The sequence below is a fragment of the Tursiops truncatus genome, chromosome 2, assembly GCF_011762595.2.
Source record: "Tursiops truncatus isolate mTurTru1 chromosome 2, mTurTru1.mat.Y, whole genome shotgun sequence".
NCBI lineage: Eukaryota > Metazoa > Chordata > Mammalia > Artiodactyla > Delphinidae > Tursiops > Tursiops truncatus.
The window spans coordinates 152937713-152956841 of record NC_047035.1 but is presented as its reverse complement, the minus strand read 5'-3'; the positions used below and the strand labels follow the sequence as shown (position 1 = coordinate 152956841).

Sequence of the window (19129 nt, the reverse complement as noted above, 5' to 3'; positions counted from 1 at the left end):
ATGAATTCTCAACTCTGGTGGTCCAGGACAACATAGTTAAAGTAATTTGGACTTGTAATGCACCTAGGTACCCAGCACTAATCATCTTGAAAGGAAGTAACTTAAAATCTAGGCTTCATATTATTAATACAGACAATTATTTAAGGAAAAAAGCAGCACAGAATCAAAGATAAACATATAAGGAAGCAAGGCCGCAAGAGGGAGAACCAGAAGAAATAACAGACAGTATAAAGAGACCCATAAAGACCGCAGATACTACAATTATCAACTACAAAACAACTCTGCTTACAGTGTTTAAAAAAATAAAAGGCAAAACTGGAAATTATCTGCAAGTAATAGGAGGTTACACAGAGTTATTTAGCAGATTTGAAAAGATCCAAACAGACCTTATAGAAATGGAAAGTACAGTAACTGAAATTTAAAACTCAGTGGATGGGAGAACTATAAACTGAATAGAACAGAAGAAATTATGTAGAATGTAGCCTGGAGTGGCAAAGAAAATACAATAAAAAGGTCTAATTAGTACTGTTTAATCTAAATTCTAGAAAGAGAATGAAACAGAGGTAAAATGTTAACATAGAATATCTGACTTTCACAGAACTGATGAAAGATACTAATCCACAGACTTAAGAAGCCCAACAAATCCCAGGCAAGATAAATAAAAAGAAATCTATACATACACACATCAGAGTGAAAAGATAAAATATCACAGGCAAAGAGAAAAGTCTGAAAAGAGCCCAAAGGAAAAAAGGACAATTACTTTCAAAGAGGAAATAGGTGACAGCTGATTTCTCAACAGCAATGCTAAAATCTAGAAGACAGTGGAATAACATCTTCAATATGCTAAAGGCAAATAAATTTTGTCTTCAAAAACATCTTTCAAGAATAGGGTGAGGGGCTTCCCTGGTGGCGCAGTGGTTGAGAGTCCGCCTGCCAATGCAGGGGATACAGGTTCGTGCCCCAGTCCGGGAAGATCCCACATGCCGCGGAGCAGCTGGGCCCGTGAGCCATGGCCGCTGAGCCTGCGCGTCCGGAGCCTGTGCTCCACAACGGGAGAGGCCACAACAGTGAAAGGCCCTCGTACCGCAAAAAAAAAAAAAAAAAAAAAGGAACAGGATGAAATAAAGACATTTTCTGGCAAGCAAAATCTGAGAATTTGCCACCAGTGGACCCTTACTAAAAGAAATTCTAAAGTAGCAATTCCCAAATTTTTTGGTCCTAGGATCCCTTTACAATCTAAAAATTAGTGAGAAACATAAAGAACTTTTGTTTATGTGCAGTATATCTGCCAACACTTACCATATTAAAAATTGAAACTGAGAAATTTAAAAATAATTAGAGAGTTCATTTAAAGATAACAATAACAAACCCATTACACGTTAACAGGTAGCATTTTTTTTAATGAAAAGCAAGTGGCAGTTTCCTACAAGTTAGTTGCAATGTGCAATCTAAAACCATATCAATAAGCTTTTGATATTCTGTTATATTAAAGTCCATTGATCTGTCTGGCACTTTGAATAGATATTTTACCAATGCATGATTTTATAACATCATGCACTGGTGATCTGGAATATTGGTTCACTGAACTATGCAGATCTTTCAAATATTTATACATTATATAATATTAAAAAAATCATATTTGTTGGTGTTACCATCATCTCATCAAAAATTTCTTAAATTGTTGAGGAGCTGTCAATTTGTAATGATATGTTTTCCAAAATTCTAACTTTCACATAAAAGCTTGAATTTTATCATCTATAACAAACGCTCTCAGGTATTTTCTTTGAAATAACAGTCTTGGGCCTTCTCAAAAATATACAATATCCATGGCTGCTTTGTATCCTAACTGTGTGTATATCTGTCTTTATCACTCACATTAGGTGGTATATTCCTTAGGAGTAAGGTATGTACTATCTTACTTGTCTTTGAATTATCTGCAGTATTAGACACAGTGTCTTGATACATGTTCATCAACTTTAATATGTTTAATGCCTAATATTACAGGAAGAATGCTCCTATAGAATAATTATTTTACTTTTGAATATTTTTTGCCTGTTTAAAATATTTAAAAATAGGTCAGTTTCCTCTATTCTTTCCTTCCTGCCTACCTTCCTTCCACACTACTTAATGAGTCCCAAGACCACTGAGATTTCTATTTGCCAACATGGATTCTAATTCCTCATCTGTCTACTCATTCTTAGACCAAGAATGATCACGACACCAATGCAAGGTACAAACACATCATGAAGGTTTCATTATTTTATGTGAAATGCTTTTAAGTTGTTTTAAGCTATACCAAACCCATAATGAATATTATTTGCCTTGCCTGACTCTTTCTCAATCCCGTTTCATTCTCTTTCTATTCTTCTTAGATTTTTCCCTTTCCTACAAGGTCTGTGAATGGTGCCCATGAAAATGGTTTAGCATTAGCAGTGCAGCCAATGGACGTAAACAGACTGTTGATCAATTTATGGGGCAGTACCTGAAATCTCAGAAATACCTACTTGTACAAATCTTATTTTTCAACTCAGAGAAATGGTCTTTTAATGAAAATAACTCATAATAAAGGTAATCCTTCCAAAATGCCAAATATTCCTCCAATTCAATTAAATTTCCCCTTTAAATCTGCTATGTATTGATTTATATACTTATATTTCTCATTCAAATTTTCTGAGTAGCAAAAGGAAAAAAAATAAAAGTGGGTAACTCAGTGCTGATGAGACAAAACACGTCCTAATTTTCTGCTTCCAAGAGGTTAGATTGGTATTATATGGGCTCTCAAGTGAATTGTCTTTCCCAACTCTTTTGAATTTCACCAGAAAATTCACAGAGTTTGAAAGTTATTTGATTCTAGCTGCTCAGTTGCTTTTGTGGTAACTGGAGGCACAGTTTTGAGAACAATTCTTTTATTATCTCTTTACTTTTGAACATTACAGAAAAAATACATAAACAGTATCACATGATATAATTTCTCATCACTTGTGAGATAAGCTATCATTACTCAACCTAATATGATCATTGTAAAAATAATTTGGGGTTCCTATTGGCCTCCACCACCGATCTTTATTGTTTCCTACTTCTAAACAGCACTTTCTCTGTACTTCTTTCCGTTAGTGGCACTCTCCCTCCTCTTTAACTGCAATAGTAAGCTCTCCTCCAGAGCTCTCTGTTGAATTAGCAATGTCTTCAGAGTAACCAACACCGCCCACAGCTGGGTCCCACAATGGCTCCATGCTGCTAACATTACATCTTTTGGAGGATTTGATCAGAGGGCTCTAGCTGCTATAAACACTGGTGTTATTCATAAAAACATGCAGAAGGAGGATTTTTGGCAGGATTTCTTTACCTGTTTCCCCAGCACAAAACACTGAAATAAATAGAGTGGGTCATGCGCTGCCTGGCCTGTAATGCAAACTCAACAGCTTGACAAGTCAACAAAGGGCCCGTCCTCACCTCTCCAGCCACACAGAGGCTCGGAGGTTAGAGGCAAACACCATTTGGATACGTCTACATGGGGAGTTTAATGATCCTCATTAGTCAGCGATTGTGTGCAAACACTGTGAAGCCGGCCATCAAAGTTATCAAAGTCCGTATGACTGGCTACTGAGCTGCACAAAGTTCAAAAGTTCCCTCACGTGGCTCACTTACTTGCCTCAAAAGCCAACAGCCATTTTTAAATGGTGACAAAACGATGCCATAGGTAAAGACTACTGTAAGCACCTCCATGAATGTTATATAAACTTCTCAACAGGGAAGTTCTTTGATGTCTGGGAGAAAACCCACTTTGATTAAAAAAATATATATATATGTACACACACACACACACACACACACACACACACACACACACATTCAAGCCACAACTTGATTTTCTTCTTCAGATTTAGAACTTTGATCAATCTCAGAAATACCATGCACCTTTTGAGATACACATGAAACAGATTCCCATGTTGTATTGTAAGCTAAGATTTCACTATATATTACTATAAAACCGGATCATTGTGTCTGTGGTTATCTAAAACGTCACAGTTTTGCTCTCTTACTTTTCTTGTAAAAGTCCCGGAAATACTAAGCCCAAGCATGTCAGGCAGGCTCCTCCCACCCTGGTGGAGTGTCCTCGCAGCCTGGGTGGGCTCTGACTTGGATAGCTAACAGGATATCATGAAAACAACTGTGTGTGACATCCGAGCTAGGTCATGAGACACTGCAGCTTCTGCCTTGCTCTCTTTTGGATCAGTTGCTCTGCGGAACTCAGAAGCTAAGTCATGAGGACACTGCAGCTGCCTTAGGACGAGACCCATGTGACCAGTAACTGAGGCCTCCTGCCAACAGCCATGTGTGAGCCCGCATTGCATTCCTCAGCCCTGGTGAGGCCTTCCAGTGACTGAAGCCCTGGGCAGCAGCCTGACGGAGACTGGAGTCAGGACCACCCGAATTCCTGACCCACGGGAAACTAGGAAGTAGCACGTTTATTGCTTTAGCTGCTAAGTTTTGGGGTCATTTGTTATACGTGGGAATATAAAATTAATATACCAAGTATTTAATTTATCGCATTTAGGTACATAAACAAATATTCAGAATTTAGGAGAAATTATATTTTAGAGCATCGGTACTTAAAATGCCAAAGTGTAACACAGTCATTTCCATATTTCACATGTGATCAAAAGGAACAAATAACAAAGACAATTATGAGAATCAGTGCTATGTTGATTCTTCAAATCAATCATTATCCTTATTCTTCTTGATCCTCACAGCTCGACTTTCAGCATTCATATAATTAGCACATAACTGTAAATGGATTTAATTCCTCAAGCTCATGGCTTGCCTCTTGAATATTTACATCATCTTATCTTGTCATAGCCCAAGTACATACCAAGTAGCAAACATTTTGTCTTTTAATTCAGGCATGACCTATTTGAAAAATGAAACAGATTGCATGAAGTAATTAGAGGAAAATATAGCCACTGTAGAATCTTCATTTCCAAAGAAGATATCCAAATGATTAGACTTCTATTGTCAAATGTTCAAAATCTGTAAAATACCCTAAAAGGGCATGAATACTTAGATAAATAATAAATAATGCATACTTCTTCATTTTTGCAAACAGATATACAAAAGGATAATTTAAGAAAAGAAAGATGGTAAGCTATAGGTCGAGGAGGATAAAGGTAGAGGGAAAGGGCAGAAAGCAAGACGTCTCTGAACATATTACGTAGTTTCAACTTTGGGGGCAAGTAAATGTCTTACATATTCAGAAAATTAAATTTATAAAGTTGCCTACAAGTCAAAAATAAATGGAAAGGAAGGAACCTCAATGCATATCTTGTTGGTGACACAACCACACACACAGAGTTATTTCAGGTGACTTTAGGAGGTCAGCACTTTGGACCTCCTCAGACTCTGCTCCACCCAAGTCTTTTCTGATCCTTCCTTGCTGGAAGCAATCACCTTGAACTTCTGTATCATCTGAGATGTATCTCTTATAGACTTGAACACTTTCTACCTCTATTATGATTGTTTACATCTACGTTCCTGAGAGAAGAACCAACATCTGATTCAAATTTACCATTTGCACAAGTGTATCTCCTTCGACACAGTTTTACTATGTATATAATCAAAATTAGTGTTTTTCAAATGCAAAACAATTTTTAAAAAATGTAAAACCATGAGGGTGTTGTCTAGAGCACTGTCAGGGTTCTTTTCAAAAACCAAATTCCCTGGAGTCAGAACTTCTAAAAGATTTTGTGATTTTAGAAAAGCTTCTGCTTCTCTACAGCAAAGAAAGGGTACATTTAGTAGGAAAAAGCAAAACCAAATGAAACTGAACATTCAACACTGATGAAACTTCACTTTTTTTTTTTTTTTTTTGCGGTACGCAGGCCTCTCACTGTTGTGGCCTCTCCCGTTGCGGAGCACAGGCTCCGGACGCGCAGGCTCAGCGGCCATGGCTCACGGGCCCAGCCGCTCCGCGGCATGTGGCATCTTCCCGGACCGGGGCACGAACCCGTGTCCCCTGCATCGGCAGGCAGACTCTCAACAACTGCGCCACCAGGGAAGCCCCGAAAGTTCACTTTTAATCCTCTCTGAGCCTGGAGTCTACAGAGGAGGATGAGATGCTTTTACATGAACATATGCTAAAGTTGCAAGTTAACCATAAAAGATAAACCTTCACTCATTCATTCATTCATTTTAGGATTAAATAACATCCCAGTTATTTGAAAACATTAAAAGCAGTAAGATGATATTCAGTGAACCTGAAAAATGAACAGGATTGTGATTAAGATTTGTATCTCACTGTAGTGTTATAATATTCAGTTATTACTGAAGTCATGCTTGGAGAACCCAACACTACTACTTCAAAATATATTAAAATTTGATAATAGCTGCTGTGTCTTCACCAAAAATCACCATGCTTTACATGAATTTTTATCTTCCTCAGTAAATAGCATGGAAAAAATATATCTATACTTATAGCATGTGCTGTATACAGAGATGTATACACACACATATATATTTTTTCACCTTTGTGGACTAAAGAAGCAGAAGTAATTGATTAAAATCCTAAGTACATATGGCATAGAGAGCCAAAGATGGGCAATCAGTGAGTGTGCTCTGGGAGAAAAGCTACTCCCAGATTCAAAGAAAAGCAGATTCATATTGAGGGGTGTCATTTTTCATCTATCCAGAGTATATGAGAGGTGCATCTGTTACTAGATAGATAATGCAAGTCTTTAAAAAAATCCACATTTCCCTTTTACATAGACTACAGAATGACCAACTTTACATTATTTAATAAAACACATTTGGAAACTTAGTCACTCCATCTGTAGGATCTTCCAATTCCTTTAAGCAACTTATTTTCAGCATCCTCTTATTATTCAAAGGACCGCTAAAGTTAGGCAGAATACCAAGAGTCACAGTTTAGGAAGGAGAAGCAATCTCTGACAGAAGATTTCAAGACCAAACGTAGCCTTCCCATTGTACTCCAGGGCTAAGAGTAAGCTTCCTCTATCCCCTTCAGCCCTCTTACTCAAGGGTTTTTTTTTTTTTTTGCAGTACGCGGGCCTCTCACTGTTGTGGCCTCTCCCGTTGCGCAGCACAGGCTCCGGATGCGCGGGCTCAGCGGCCATGGCTCATGGGCCCACTTAAGGGGTTTTTACTTGATAAAACCAACTCCTAATGTTACAGCCATTCTGGAAAAGTAACTCAATTAAACTTTATTTTGATGCCACTTCAAATCTATGAAAGCTTGTTCAAACAGAGTGAAAATCAGTGCTATGGTTCAACAGATGAGAGACTGTTTCAGTCCGTGAATCCATCTCAACAAATATTTATCACCCGTCTACTACGTCTCCTACCCTTGGGTGGCTGGGTTCAAGGTGAATGGGGCACACCCTCAATTTCCAAGAAACGGGGGAAGACAGTCACATAAAGGTAGATCGATAAAGCATACGAAGTTGAACAATTTGGATGAAAACAGTGTATTCTGGGCACTTGGCAGAAGGATGGCTAGCCTGGGGCAGGGGTGGGAAGGTGGGCTGTGATCACTTTCCCTAATGACAACTGACAGTTTTAGAAGATGAATACGAGTGACTCCCATGAAGAGGCAGGGGGGTGGAGGCATTTGAGGCAGATGGGACAACCTGAGAAAAGGAATGAAGATGCAAGGCATCCTGTTCTGCATGGGAAACCGCAAGCAGCTTGGAAGCGCCACAACGTATAAAGCATAAGCGTTCTGGACAGATTGCTCTGGAGGGATTAAGTATGGAGAACAGTTCTGAGAGGCAGCAGGAAAAGGAGAAGAGGGTAAGGAATTGACAAATATTGTCGGTAAGGCGGGGAGGGGCTGGGGACTGGTTGGTTGTTGGGTGGGTGAGGGGTTGGGAGTAAGGGAGGGAGGTATCCCCCTGCCTTGGGTTTCTGTGATGCTGGAGCTTTTACAGTTAGAGGGTAGAGCTTAGAGCTCAGATGGGTGTAGGGTGATCGGCGCTGGGCACTTGATTTGAAAAGTGGAAAACTGAAAAATCTGTTATTCTCTCTAGGAGGCAAAATAGCTATTCTCTCTAGGAGGCAAAATAGTTATTCTCTCTAGGAGGCAAAATAGCCCAGTAGCGAAGGGCATTTGTGTTTCCAAGCCAAAGGCATCTTTGCCTGGTGTTGGGGGGGCGGGCAGCTCCAGAGGGCTGTGAATAGGCATCAACATCTTTCCTCCTCTGGTGCTGATGACTACTTGAGTCTAGACAAGGAGGAAGGACCCAAATTTGAAGATGGTGACTGGGAGGTATAAGAGTTCAGGTGACATTCAAAGGAGACCTCACAGGAAAGGGTCTTTCTCTTTCCTTAAGTTTTGTTCAAAACAACACTTTTGGAGCTGGGAGACATTCATGTCTTAATTTTCAGATATCCCATCTGGTGATATGACATAAATAAAATCTCCCAATTCTCCCAGCCAGAGTGTATTTGTCTAATTTCAAGTTACTCTAGAAACTAAGACAGCTTGAAAATGGAGGCTCTGATCTCATCATCAACAAATAAAAAGCATAAGGAGTACAAGGTTGGGGAAATAATGGTGTGTTCAATTTGGAGAGGCCATGTTTGAGGTGCCTCTGGTCTTTCCAGACTTTCTAACAGGTAACTGGGCAGATTAGTCTGCATTTTGGGGAGAAATCTGAGCTGGAAGTAAAGATTTGGGAATCATCATCACCTAATTTTGAAAAGAGTGAAAAAGAAACTTTAGGGAGTAGTAGGCCAAGGGCAAGAAGAGAAAGAAAAAGTGATCAAAGAAAGAAGCAACGATGGAGAAAGAGAATCAGATGCACGTAGTACCAAGAATAGAGAGTACCAAGGAATAGAGAGTTTCATAAAGGGCTTGGTGGGAACAACGGTATCTGAGAAGCAGGAAGGATGAAGTCACAGGCCTGCAGCACCGCCTTGGGATGCATTTAATCATGTTAATGGGAAGCTTCAGAAAAGTCTCCAGGGCAGAAACCAGAGCATAGGGAGTTTAGGAATAAAGCTGGAAAAAAAAATTGGAGCAAAGTACATACAAGGAATATGCTTTGAGAAGCGAGAATGAAAAGAGGAAGTTACATGGCCTTTCCCTCATCTAGAGGGGGAGGCTGGTGAAGGTGGGAAGGTTTAAGATGGTAGAACCCAAGGCTGAAGGGAAGATACCAGAAGGAAGGAGAGAAAGATACAGAGGAGAAGAGATAAGGAAGGGAAAGAACTTCCGGGGTGGGGGGGAGAGGGCGGGGTCAGGAAAGGCGGGGATGGAGAAGGAGCTGGTCCTGAAGATCAGGAGGGATGCTGGGCTCCTTGCTGGACCCTGGAGGACAAGCCATGAGGACAGATGCAGCTCTGGAACCCAGAAGAGTAAATCCAAATGGGGTAACGCGGCTAGTCAGTCCCCACGGTGACATGTCCCTCAACCCAACCCATGTGTTCAGACTACGGCAGCCACATTTGAAAAAGGCTGCAATATTCTAAATGAGCGATTCCCAACCTTTTTGGCACCAGGGACTGGTTTTGTGGAAGACAATTTTTCCACAGACGGGGGGTGGGGGGCAGGTTGAGGGGGTTGGTTCAAGCGACAGGGGGTGGCAGATGGGGCTTCACTCACTCGCCCGCTGCTCACCTCGTGCTGTGCGGCCCAGCTCCTAACAGGCCATGGACTGGTACCGGTCCGCGGCCTGGGGGTTGGGGACCCCTGTTCTAAATCACAGAGGTCGGGCAGTGACACAAATTTCCATCTCACGAGCTACAAAGGCTGGAGTGGCAACAGGAAGGAAGAAGCATCACACTACGCCTCTAAAGTCTCTATGTAAGTATTTTAATGTTATAGCCCCTAAAAAGACAGGGAACAACAGAATGCAAAGAATTTAAATTTTCTATGTTGCTGTCAGTAATAGTAAGAGTGTTCTCATCAGTAGGTATACATTCTCTTTAAACACTAGAAGTGTGAGTAGTTTGATCTGTAGGGGAAATTATAGTCAGATAGTATCCAAAAGGTTACCATGATATAGCTAAATTACCTCTGCCTGTCACAGGTTGAAGAACATTTAAATTCTGGAAGTCCGCATCAGCTTTGTCTAGATAACAAATCTTAAGTACCTTCCTATATTCACTCAATTAGTGATCTTGGGCCTTGATAACACTGCAGGGAGAAACTTTCCAACTATCATTCAAATCATATCTAAAAAGGTGGTCATAAATATTTTAAAACCTAAGTGAACTAATAAGACCTAGACCCATTAAGGATAAGATCTTTTACAACAAATTAAATAAAACAATTTATTGAAGTCTGGACTCAAGATAAGCTAGATTTACTAGCTGACCTTTTATTCATTTAAAGAACAAAATTAGCTCTAATTGCATTAGAATGGAATCCAGTAAATTTTCCCCAGTCTTGTAATGTGGCATCCGTGTAAGGACTGCTGTAATTGTTTACAAGTAAGATGGAAATGCTTTGATTATAATCTTTCCAGTTGTTTTACTGGGTAGTAAAAACATTTCCCAAAACCTAAAGCCAGTTTTTCTGACAGCATACTACTTTCTTCTCTTGAATACACTGCATCTTTGGTGTTAATCAACAAACTACCATGTGCCAGAGGAAGAAATTAAACTTGGGGATTCCATCATAACTTTAGCTCAGTAAAAATGAGAGAGTGATATACGGAGGTTAAGATATCCTAGTCTGGAAAAATCAGAAAAGGGCTGAAGACCCGAGTAAGAAAAAATTTAACCACCTGCTTCCTCTTGGAATTATAACTGAGATGTATGGGTTTGGGTCTGTGGAATTTATAAGTATAAAAGTTAGCAAGAATAATGTATACCACCCACAATTTGTGTTCTCATTGTTCAGCTGCTAGGAAGTTTCATTTGTAATGTTACCATCTTTCACTAGCATTAAAATAAGTCATTTGCCATAAATTTTAAATACAGTCACTCAAGATTTTTATTCTTATTTATTTATTTTTTTGGGGGGTGGGTCACTGTTCTTGTTAGTTAGCTTCTAATATAGGCAAAATAACCTATGAAATGTTTCAGTATCAGTGGCAAGTTAACCAGGGCAAAACAAAGAAAACTATCAACACTTTTCAATCTTTCTCTCTCTCTCTCTTTTTTTAAAAAAAATCGAAGCAGACAGTTTTATCCGTAGGGAAACAAATTAAAAATAGAAGAACAAAAGGCCTTCCAAATCTGACAGGATGATGGTCTGAAATGTTCTTAAACTTTATTTCTAAAGGATCTTTTTTTTTTAACCAATAAGCTTCCTTGCCCTGCCTCTTCAGTATACTTTTATAAAAATATGAATCTGATTGCCTTTCCCTAAATAAAATAAAAATATATCAATTGTTTTTGCCTGCCCCTCATCCCTTATTCTGGTAGGAGAGTCCTTCTTTCCTTCTGGAACCTAACATTTCCCCTTCTAACAGGGCTCTCCCCCCTCCCACTGGGGCTGGTTCCTAGATGGGAACCCACAGCAGATGCTGTGAAAAGCGGGGTGGGCAGTTCAGCCTGTGAGCACTAAGAACCACACCAGCCAAGAGCAATCTGCACCATCTTTGCCACCACACAGAGGTTAGACAGAGAAAAAGAAAGTGAGCAGAGTCTTAATGACACTTTTTGAACCTTTGTTACCACTTTGCCTAAAGCCAATTTCTTTGAGCTAGTTTGATTAGGGTTTCTGCTACTTGCAACCAACGGTCCTGACTAATACAAAGAGAAAGTGTTTCAACTAGGGAAGGGAAGACTCCTTATAGAGGCACCTTCACTGAGTGTGCGTCTATGTTACATCCTTGGATCAGGGGTTGGTTTAAGAAACAGTCAAATAAAAAAAAGGTGTTCTTGCCATCTGGTTCCTTATGGAAATAAAATTTCAAATTTAGTGTCTTCAAAAACTTTGTCTCTCCTAAGAAACTAGGAGGTACCTTCCTTTTTAAAACTGCATTTCACTCTGCACTAATTGCCAGGAAGCCATAATCATATTTGATGTGCAGTCATTTGCTTCTTTTTCCTCTCCTTGGCCTTGGTTTCCTAGTATTTTCTAGTATCTTTATGTTCTCTCTTTAAGTCACCCTTAAATTTGTTTAGACTGGAAAAAAGTCTACATATGAATAAACGACATTTTAAGTGTAGGAAGAAATGTAGAAAGTGAGATATAAATCATTTGCTATTATTTTTCTAAAGAACTTGTCACTAAAACACCACTATACACATTTCACCTATTATATGTCTTTCAGTGAAATGTGGCTACATAAAAATCTAAAACACTTACTTTCTTTAAAAATATTTTAAATGGTTATTTTTGTAATTGCCCATGGTACCCTCTATTTCTGGCTGTCCTATCAAAAATAGTTAATCAGAAAAGTTTGGATCACAAAAAAGACAACAAATACCTGTACATATTTTACATTTTTAAAGGTTGAGCGTTATTTTTCAAGATTAATGAGCAAAGTTTTAGCTCCCATTTTTATAGCATATATAATTTAGAAATTACAAGTATTAAGAAGCCTCCTCCCAGGCATAAACTAAACTCTATAAACTGCAATAAAAAAACTGAATTACTTACATGAAAAAAAAAAGCGTCCAATTTTCAGCACCTCTGTTAAAAGAGGTTTGATTAATGAAAGAATTTCCTGAATTATAAGAAATACATAATACCATGAGTATTATAATACTCATAGCTGTGGTGATAAAATGTTAGCAGAAAGAAAACTGTAATTTCCAGCAGTAAAGTGGTCATTGAAAAATATCCCAGCATAATTTGCATATTTTGGGAAAAGGATTAAACTTGTGAAAGAGAATACTTATTGTGACCTCTCAGCCAAAAGAAAATTTAGGATTATTAATGATAATGATATTGTTTTCATGAAAGGTACCATAAATGATTCTGTGTCACTTGATCAAATACAGTATCTAACTGGAACAATAACTGAGCCTTACTGGATTTTTGGAGGAGCCCAATTCATTATCCCCTCCCTGGTGAGCTCACTGAATAAGGGCAGCAATGTCCTGAGAGCAGGACCAGCTCCCAACTTCTCCAATACAGTAACCCTACCGACCAGACCAAAGCTCCCTGGCGGGAGAGCCACTCCACCCTCGGAAGAGCCAAGGAACAGATGGAGAAAAGGACAGAGCTGCCTCCCCAGTGCCAGGGAGATGACAGCATTAAGGATACATTTGAGAAATGTGAGGGGGAAAGAACGCTTAACCCCCTAAGCACTACCATTATTCACCCCCAAATCTTTACAAGCCTTGACCTTTTTCTTAATACTTTACCAATACCTGAAGTTATCTTTTTTAATGAGAAGCTCCTTTAACAGAGTTTTGAGCTTTATAAATATAACCACACATTTAATGTTCTGCCAGGTCTCTCCCAACAATCCTACCTAAACAGTCCCGCACTAAGGTACTTCCTTCCTCACGTTACTCTGCTCTATTTACATCCTTCATAGAAATAAATAAATGAACAAATGCCGAAAGTTAGCCCAATTTTCCCACACTTGCTCAAAATAAAGGGATGGTAAGACTGGGATAACAAATAACATGGCGACTGTGCTGCCACTTGCCCATCCCGTAGTGGGCATTACACGCACTGTACTCTCTGTCACCACGTCCAGTGAGACCTCAAAATCCTGATCCATATGGCTCCAGGTGCTGCTCCCGGCCAAGCTGAAACCTACCTGCTTTCTCGGCATCAAGGCAAAACTTGACTGTTGGGCCAGACTCAGTTATTTCATGATTTATTTGAATGTATTGTTTCTCCCCATTCATATCACCCCCACAAACTACGGATGTTGAGATTGTAACTTCAGGGTTAGTATTTTAGTTTCATCTTCAATACAGACTAACAGGAACTCTGGGTCCCCATTACTGGGAGACTTACTGAAGGAATTTGAGGTCCTTGTAAAGTCACCCTGAGTTTTAACACTATCAGAAGGAGGCACTGGACTGACCACAGACCCTTTAGAATCCAGTTTCCAGGCACGTTAAATGAAGCGGAAAACAAGGGCCCTCTGTCTGGCTTCAAGGGACAATAATAGAGAATAGAGGAAATAATCTAACCTCAAAGTACCTTCCTGGATCACGGGTCAAAGGCATAATTTCTTTATAAGATTTAGAAACTAAATATTGCCTTAAAGATCTTCCAACGAGAGTGTAAAATTTGAACGCTGTAAAGCTTTTTCTTTTTCCTGTAGTTTCAAAAGACTCTATTCTCTGCCTGTTCTTTAGCAGTAGACAACCCCTCCCCATAGACTATTCAAACTCCTCCATTTGAATGCGAGTCTGCTCATTAATTCCACTTCAAAAGAGCATCATTACACGCCCCCGGCTGTATACAAACTAAGTAAAGGCACATTTATATAAATCTACCATCTCTTTTCCATTATTACTGCCAAGGAATAAGCCATGTATCCTTATGCTATGACAATAAAAGATTACTTTTAATTTCATATAATTTTCATGTTCATAAAATGTTATCCTTCTTTTAATTTTTTTCAAACATTCTTGGCTGTGAGTCATAAAAAACAGACAGTGGGATGGACTGGCCCACAGCCATAGTTTGCTGACCCCTGATTTAGATTTAAAACAGAAAAACAGAAAACAAGCAAGTTAAAAAAAAAAACAACGCTTATCATTAACTTATATTTTATATAAAATCCTATTGCTATGTGACTTGGGCCTCTTTTTCTCTCTCTTTTTAAGTTTAAAATGTAATATATTTCACTTAAGTTATTCCTTTGCTCATTATAAGTATTTCCTCGTGTCTCACTTTGGTCAAGTGATTGACTATTCATATGATATGGGAGTTATTTACCTAAATGTCAGAAAGTTTACATGTTACATAAAGTTATACTTTCAAGGACAATTTGTCTAGAATGTCTGGGTACTATAATTTCCGTAATACTGAACATTTTGTTCCAGAGTCATAGGATCTATTTCTCACATCTTCCAATATCTTAGGTATATGAGTGATTTATCGAGAGGAAAAGAAATTACTCGACAGAATAACTGAAAGACGCTTAAGGGTAGATGAGATGAATATTACTATCAGTGCCTTTTTACAAACCTTATTTCTCTAAAGGAATAAGCAAGCCAAACTTCTGTGTGAAAGGAAAGATGAAGTAATGGTGAGTTATGAGAAAACTGGAATAAATATGAACGGGTAGGAGAAAAGTAGTTGTCCAATGATAAATAAGAACATCTTCCCTTTACAGTAGTGAACCCAAGTACAGGATTTCCAAGGAGATGGTAGGTACAGTTATTTTGGTTGGGTCTCTTTGTTAACTAGCCCTCTGTCCTCTGATGGTTGAGGGAGAAGGATGTTACTAAAATTTCTCGTCAGAATAATGCTGGGATTTTTCGTTGTATTACACTTAGAACTAACAGAAGCAGCGGCTGCATAAAATACACGCTACACACAAACTTTAAGATGGAACCAACCATGAGAATGTAAAGCAAATTTCCTGTTGTCTACTGTACCTACTAAATAAATAAGTTCATGGCTACTACTTTCATTTTTATGGCTAAAAATTGAATGAAAGTTAAATGCCTTGTAAGCCTATTTTCTACATAATATTTGATTGTTTGCAATGTAAACTAATCCATTTTCAGGCTTACTGGTAAAAAGTAAGGTTGTAAACTTGTACTTTGAGCTTGTAAAATTCATTTAAATGATGTATAATATGATTTTTAGATGAATGATTTTCAACATGATTTACAAAAAAAAAAAATCAATGCTTCATTACCCTATTAGGATCATATAATAGCATTGTAGGCCTTAATTCATACCCTCAAAATGAATAAAAGAAACATAGCCAACTAATTTACTTTGAAGAAGGGTGGGTGGATGTGATGATTCCGTGAAAATTAAGAAAATAAACAGTAAACGTGGGGTTTACATTTCCAGTTCTCTCTTAAAAAAAAAAAAAAAAAGAGCAGACAATTCAGACTTCAGTTACTATTATATACTGTTTCGCCAAGCCTTTGGCAGTATCCTTGTTTTATATGCACAGAATAAAACCATGTGCCATCTGAGCAAGAAAAGAATCTTCATTCTTTGTCCTGGTGACAGAGAACACACACTTGAAAAGGTTTAACATTACATCCACCTGGGCGTAACATGGTAGTCAGTCCATTCAATACATAGTTTCTTATTTTTCAGATAACCAGAGCCTTACAAACTATGCAGAAACAATGTCCTGTGCTAGTCTTTACAAAAGAGAAAAAGTGCCAGAAAAAACCCCCCAAAACACAAAGGATCCTATATGTTGAATAAAGCAATAAGCATTAACTCTGAGGAAGAAACCAGTAAAAATTTGAAAATGAAGACTTTTCAAAATACAGCTTGACCCTACTATATATTCACACTGGGAAAAGGTCTATAGAATTAAGTCCACTAGGAAAGAGTAGTGAAGGTTAAGTTCCATCTATTGCACTCTAACTGGAAACGTCTGTACTTACATTTTGTCTTGGCCAGCTCCAACTCGGAGAGTCAATCTGGGGATCACTGGGCTTGGGGCTGGGACCACTGGCTCCACTTTTATCTGTTGAAGATATTATGTTAGAGTCAAATACTTTTTTTTCAACAAAAGTACCTCCTCCCTTTTCTCCTACTTCCTCATCTCCACAAACTTGATAAGCCTTTAAGTTTCAAATGTGCCTAAAATGCTAGATGTAAAGATAAACTGGGCTATTTTGTTTTCGTTTCCCAACAACTGAAGGCTACCAGGCAACATGGAAAATTCCATAAACTTTAAACACTAGTAAATATGGGAGTTATTTCTGCATTTTCTTAGTTTTGACTAATTTCTTGGATTTTATTGTTAGAATTTTTAAACAGAAACTGTTACCTGGGTCATTCAGTGGAACGTTTAAGTAACTGCCAGACTTAACAAAAACAGAAAAAAATGCAGTCATAGCTTCACTATAAGATAAAATGAATCTATTAATGGGTCTTGAAAAACATTAGACTCATCTCATGTTTACAATGTCATAAAAGAAAACCAACACACTAAGTGTAATTACAGCACTGAACTGTTCCATTTTTTGGCTAGTAGAAAAATGATCTAAAATATTGTACAAGACAAAACATATTTATTTAGAAAGGATTTATGGCAAAGGCAATAACTGCTGAATAAGTTGAAGATCTCACAAATATTTGAGCTAATAATCAGAAAGGGAATACACAAATTGAGTATGGTGTGAAAGGGATTCTCCACAATTTCTGGCTTGAAGATCCTACATAGAACAATTGACATTTTGAATGAGCAAAATGAACAAGAGATGTGCAGTTCAAATTATTATCTACATCAGAGTCTTCCAGCATTTTTGGTGGGATGGTTCCTTGGTGGTCCCAGGCACGGCCACATGTTTAGCATCCCTACATGCCAGTAGGACACTGCTAGTCACTGTGACAACTAGTGCAAACCACTCATTTATATATTTCAAGCTCAAGAGTTAAATCATAACAGAACAGTGCAGTGGTTCTAAAGGGGAAGGAATTTATAACGTAGTGCTCAGTATAGTATATCATATAATCAATATATTGCACATTGATCAAATCTATCATTTTTTTTCATATGTTTTTACCTGTCCCCTTCCTGAATTGTTTTTTTTTTTTAAATCCCACCGTCACATCAAGATCGATGACTTCTATCATTCTCTTGAACAGTGCATGGTACGCAGGAGGTACTCAACCAATGTCTGTTGAATGAACCACTTATCCTGCAAGCACCCTCAACTCCCTTGCCTCTTGGTCATTTCACCATTCGTCCAGGACCAATCTAAAATCATTCTCTAGGGCACTGAGTAATTCCAAAGAAAATATTTAAAACTGTACAAACTTCTGCCATCAAAACTCCAATTTCATCTGTGCCTTTAATACTATCTGCTTATTTGGATTCCCAGCTAAACTAGTTAAGAGCAGAAACCATGCCTGTTCTGTTTGTTGCTATTTCCCAGTGCCTATCATAGGGTCTGACACATAAGTGCTTAAGATATATTTTAAAAATTAATCGGAAGCGATTATTTACAGCTTTTAAGACCCATCCCGTGAGTTCCTTCCTCTTTTGCCCTTCAAACCCCACAGGACAAAATACTGAGGCCACTAAGCAGAATTCCTTCAATTCCCTACAAACTTCTCTGCATTCACAATTACACTAGGGTCCATCTCCTCCAGTCTTCGAAAGACTTCCTCCTTATTTGTAGCATCTTCAACTTCTCAGTTCCACTCATTATTTTCATCTAGCTTTCAAATGCGCTCAACTCTATCCTTTAAAAAACTTACCTCCCCTTCAACCTCTCACTGACGACCTCTCACATTTTCTAGTCTTCACTTCATCGTCTGCATTTCTCCATTTCTCCTTCATCCCTCACCCAACTCCACTCTACTTTCTGGCCCAACCACGCCACTAAACTATTCCTTCTAGACACTCAATCTTTCCGAATGTCCCGTCTGTTTCTTCACTGAGGTCTTCATCATGCTCCTTCCCTGTCCCTAGCAAAGTCCTCTCCTCTCGTCCTCCCATACTTTCTCCACTGACCTCATCCATGTCCATGGTTTCAATCCTAAGTTGTTGTTTTTTTTTAACTTTTTTTTTTTTTGGCCGTGCCATGTGGCTTGCGGGATCTTAGTTCCCCCACCAGGGATCGAACCCGGGCCCCCTGCAGTGACAGCACCGAGTCCTAACCACTGAACCGCCAGGGAATTCCCTCAATCCTAAGTTTTCAATATGGCATGTCTTCAAAATCTCCCTCTCTAGACCAGCACTGATTGGAACTAAGACCAAAGCATAATGCTGCCCACTGAACATTTTCAGCTAAATATCCTATAAGGATTTCATCTCATTACATCTAAATCTTAACTTACCAACTCCCCCACGAAAACCTGCTCCTCTAAATGGTCTCACTTTTGGCAGATGTCTCTTTTATTTGCCCAGTTCTTAGTCCAGTGGTTTTCCTCAAGGCCTCGGGGGTCAAGGGTCACTGGGGAGGGGGCAAAGAAAGACCCATGGAAAATTTTTGTGTTCACTTTCTCCTCTATTTTTTTTGAACACAGGGTTCCATATCTAAACAAATCTGAAAACCAGTGGTCCAGCCTATTTTGTAAACTACTAAGGCTTCT

General features: G+C 38.7%; 1 protein-coding gene across 3 annotated transcripts in view; it reads right to left on the bottom strand.

The window, feature by feature from the left end:
• Nucleotides 1-19129, bottom strand: part of TAF3 (TATA-box binding protein associated factor 3) — a 153210-nt gene that overhangs the window by 10524 nt on the left and 123557 nt on the right. For all 3 annotated transcript variants that reach the window (XM_019933231.3, XM_073801530.1, XM_019933232.3), the window contains exon 4: nucleotides 16468-16550. In XM_019933231.3, the coding sequence (XP_019788790.1) occupies nucleotides 16468-16550 (83 nt within the window). The remainder of the gene's footprint in view (nucleotides 1-16467; nucleotides 16551-19129) is intronic.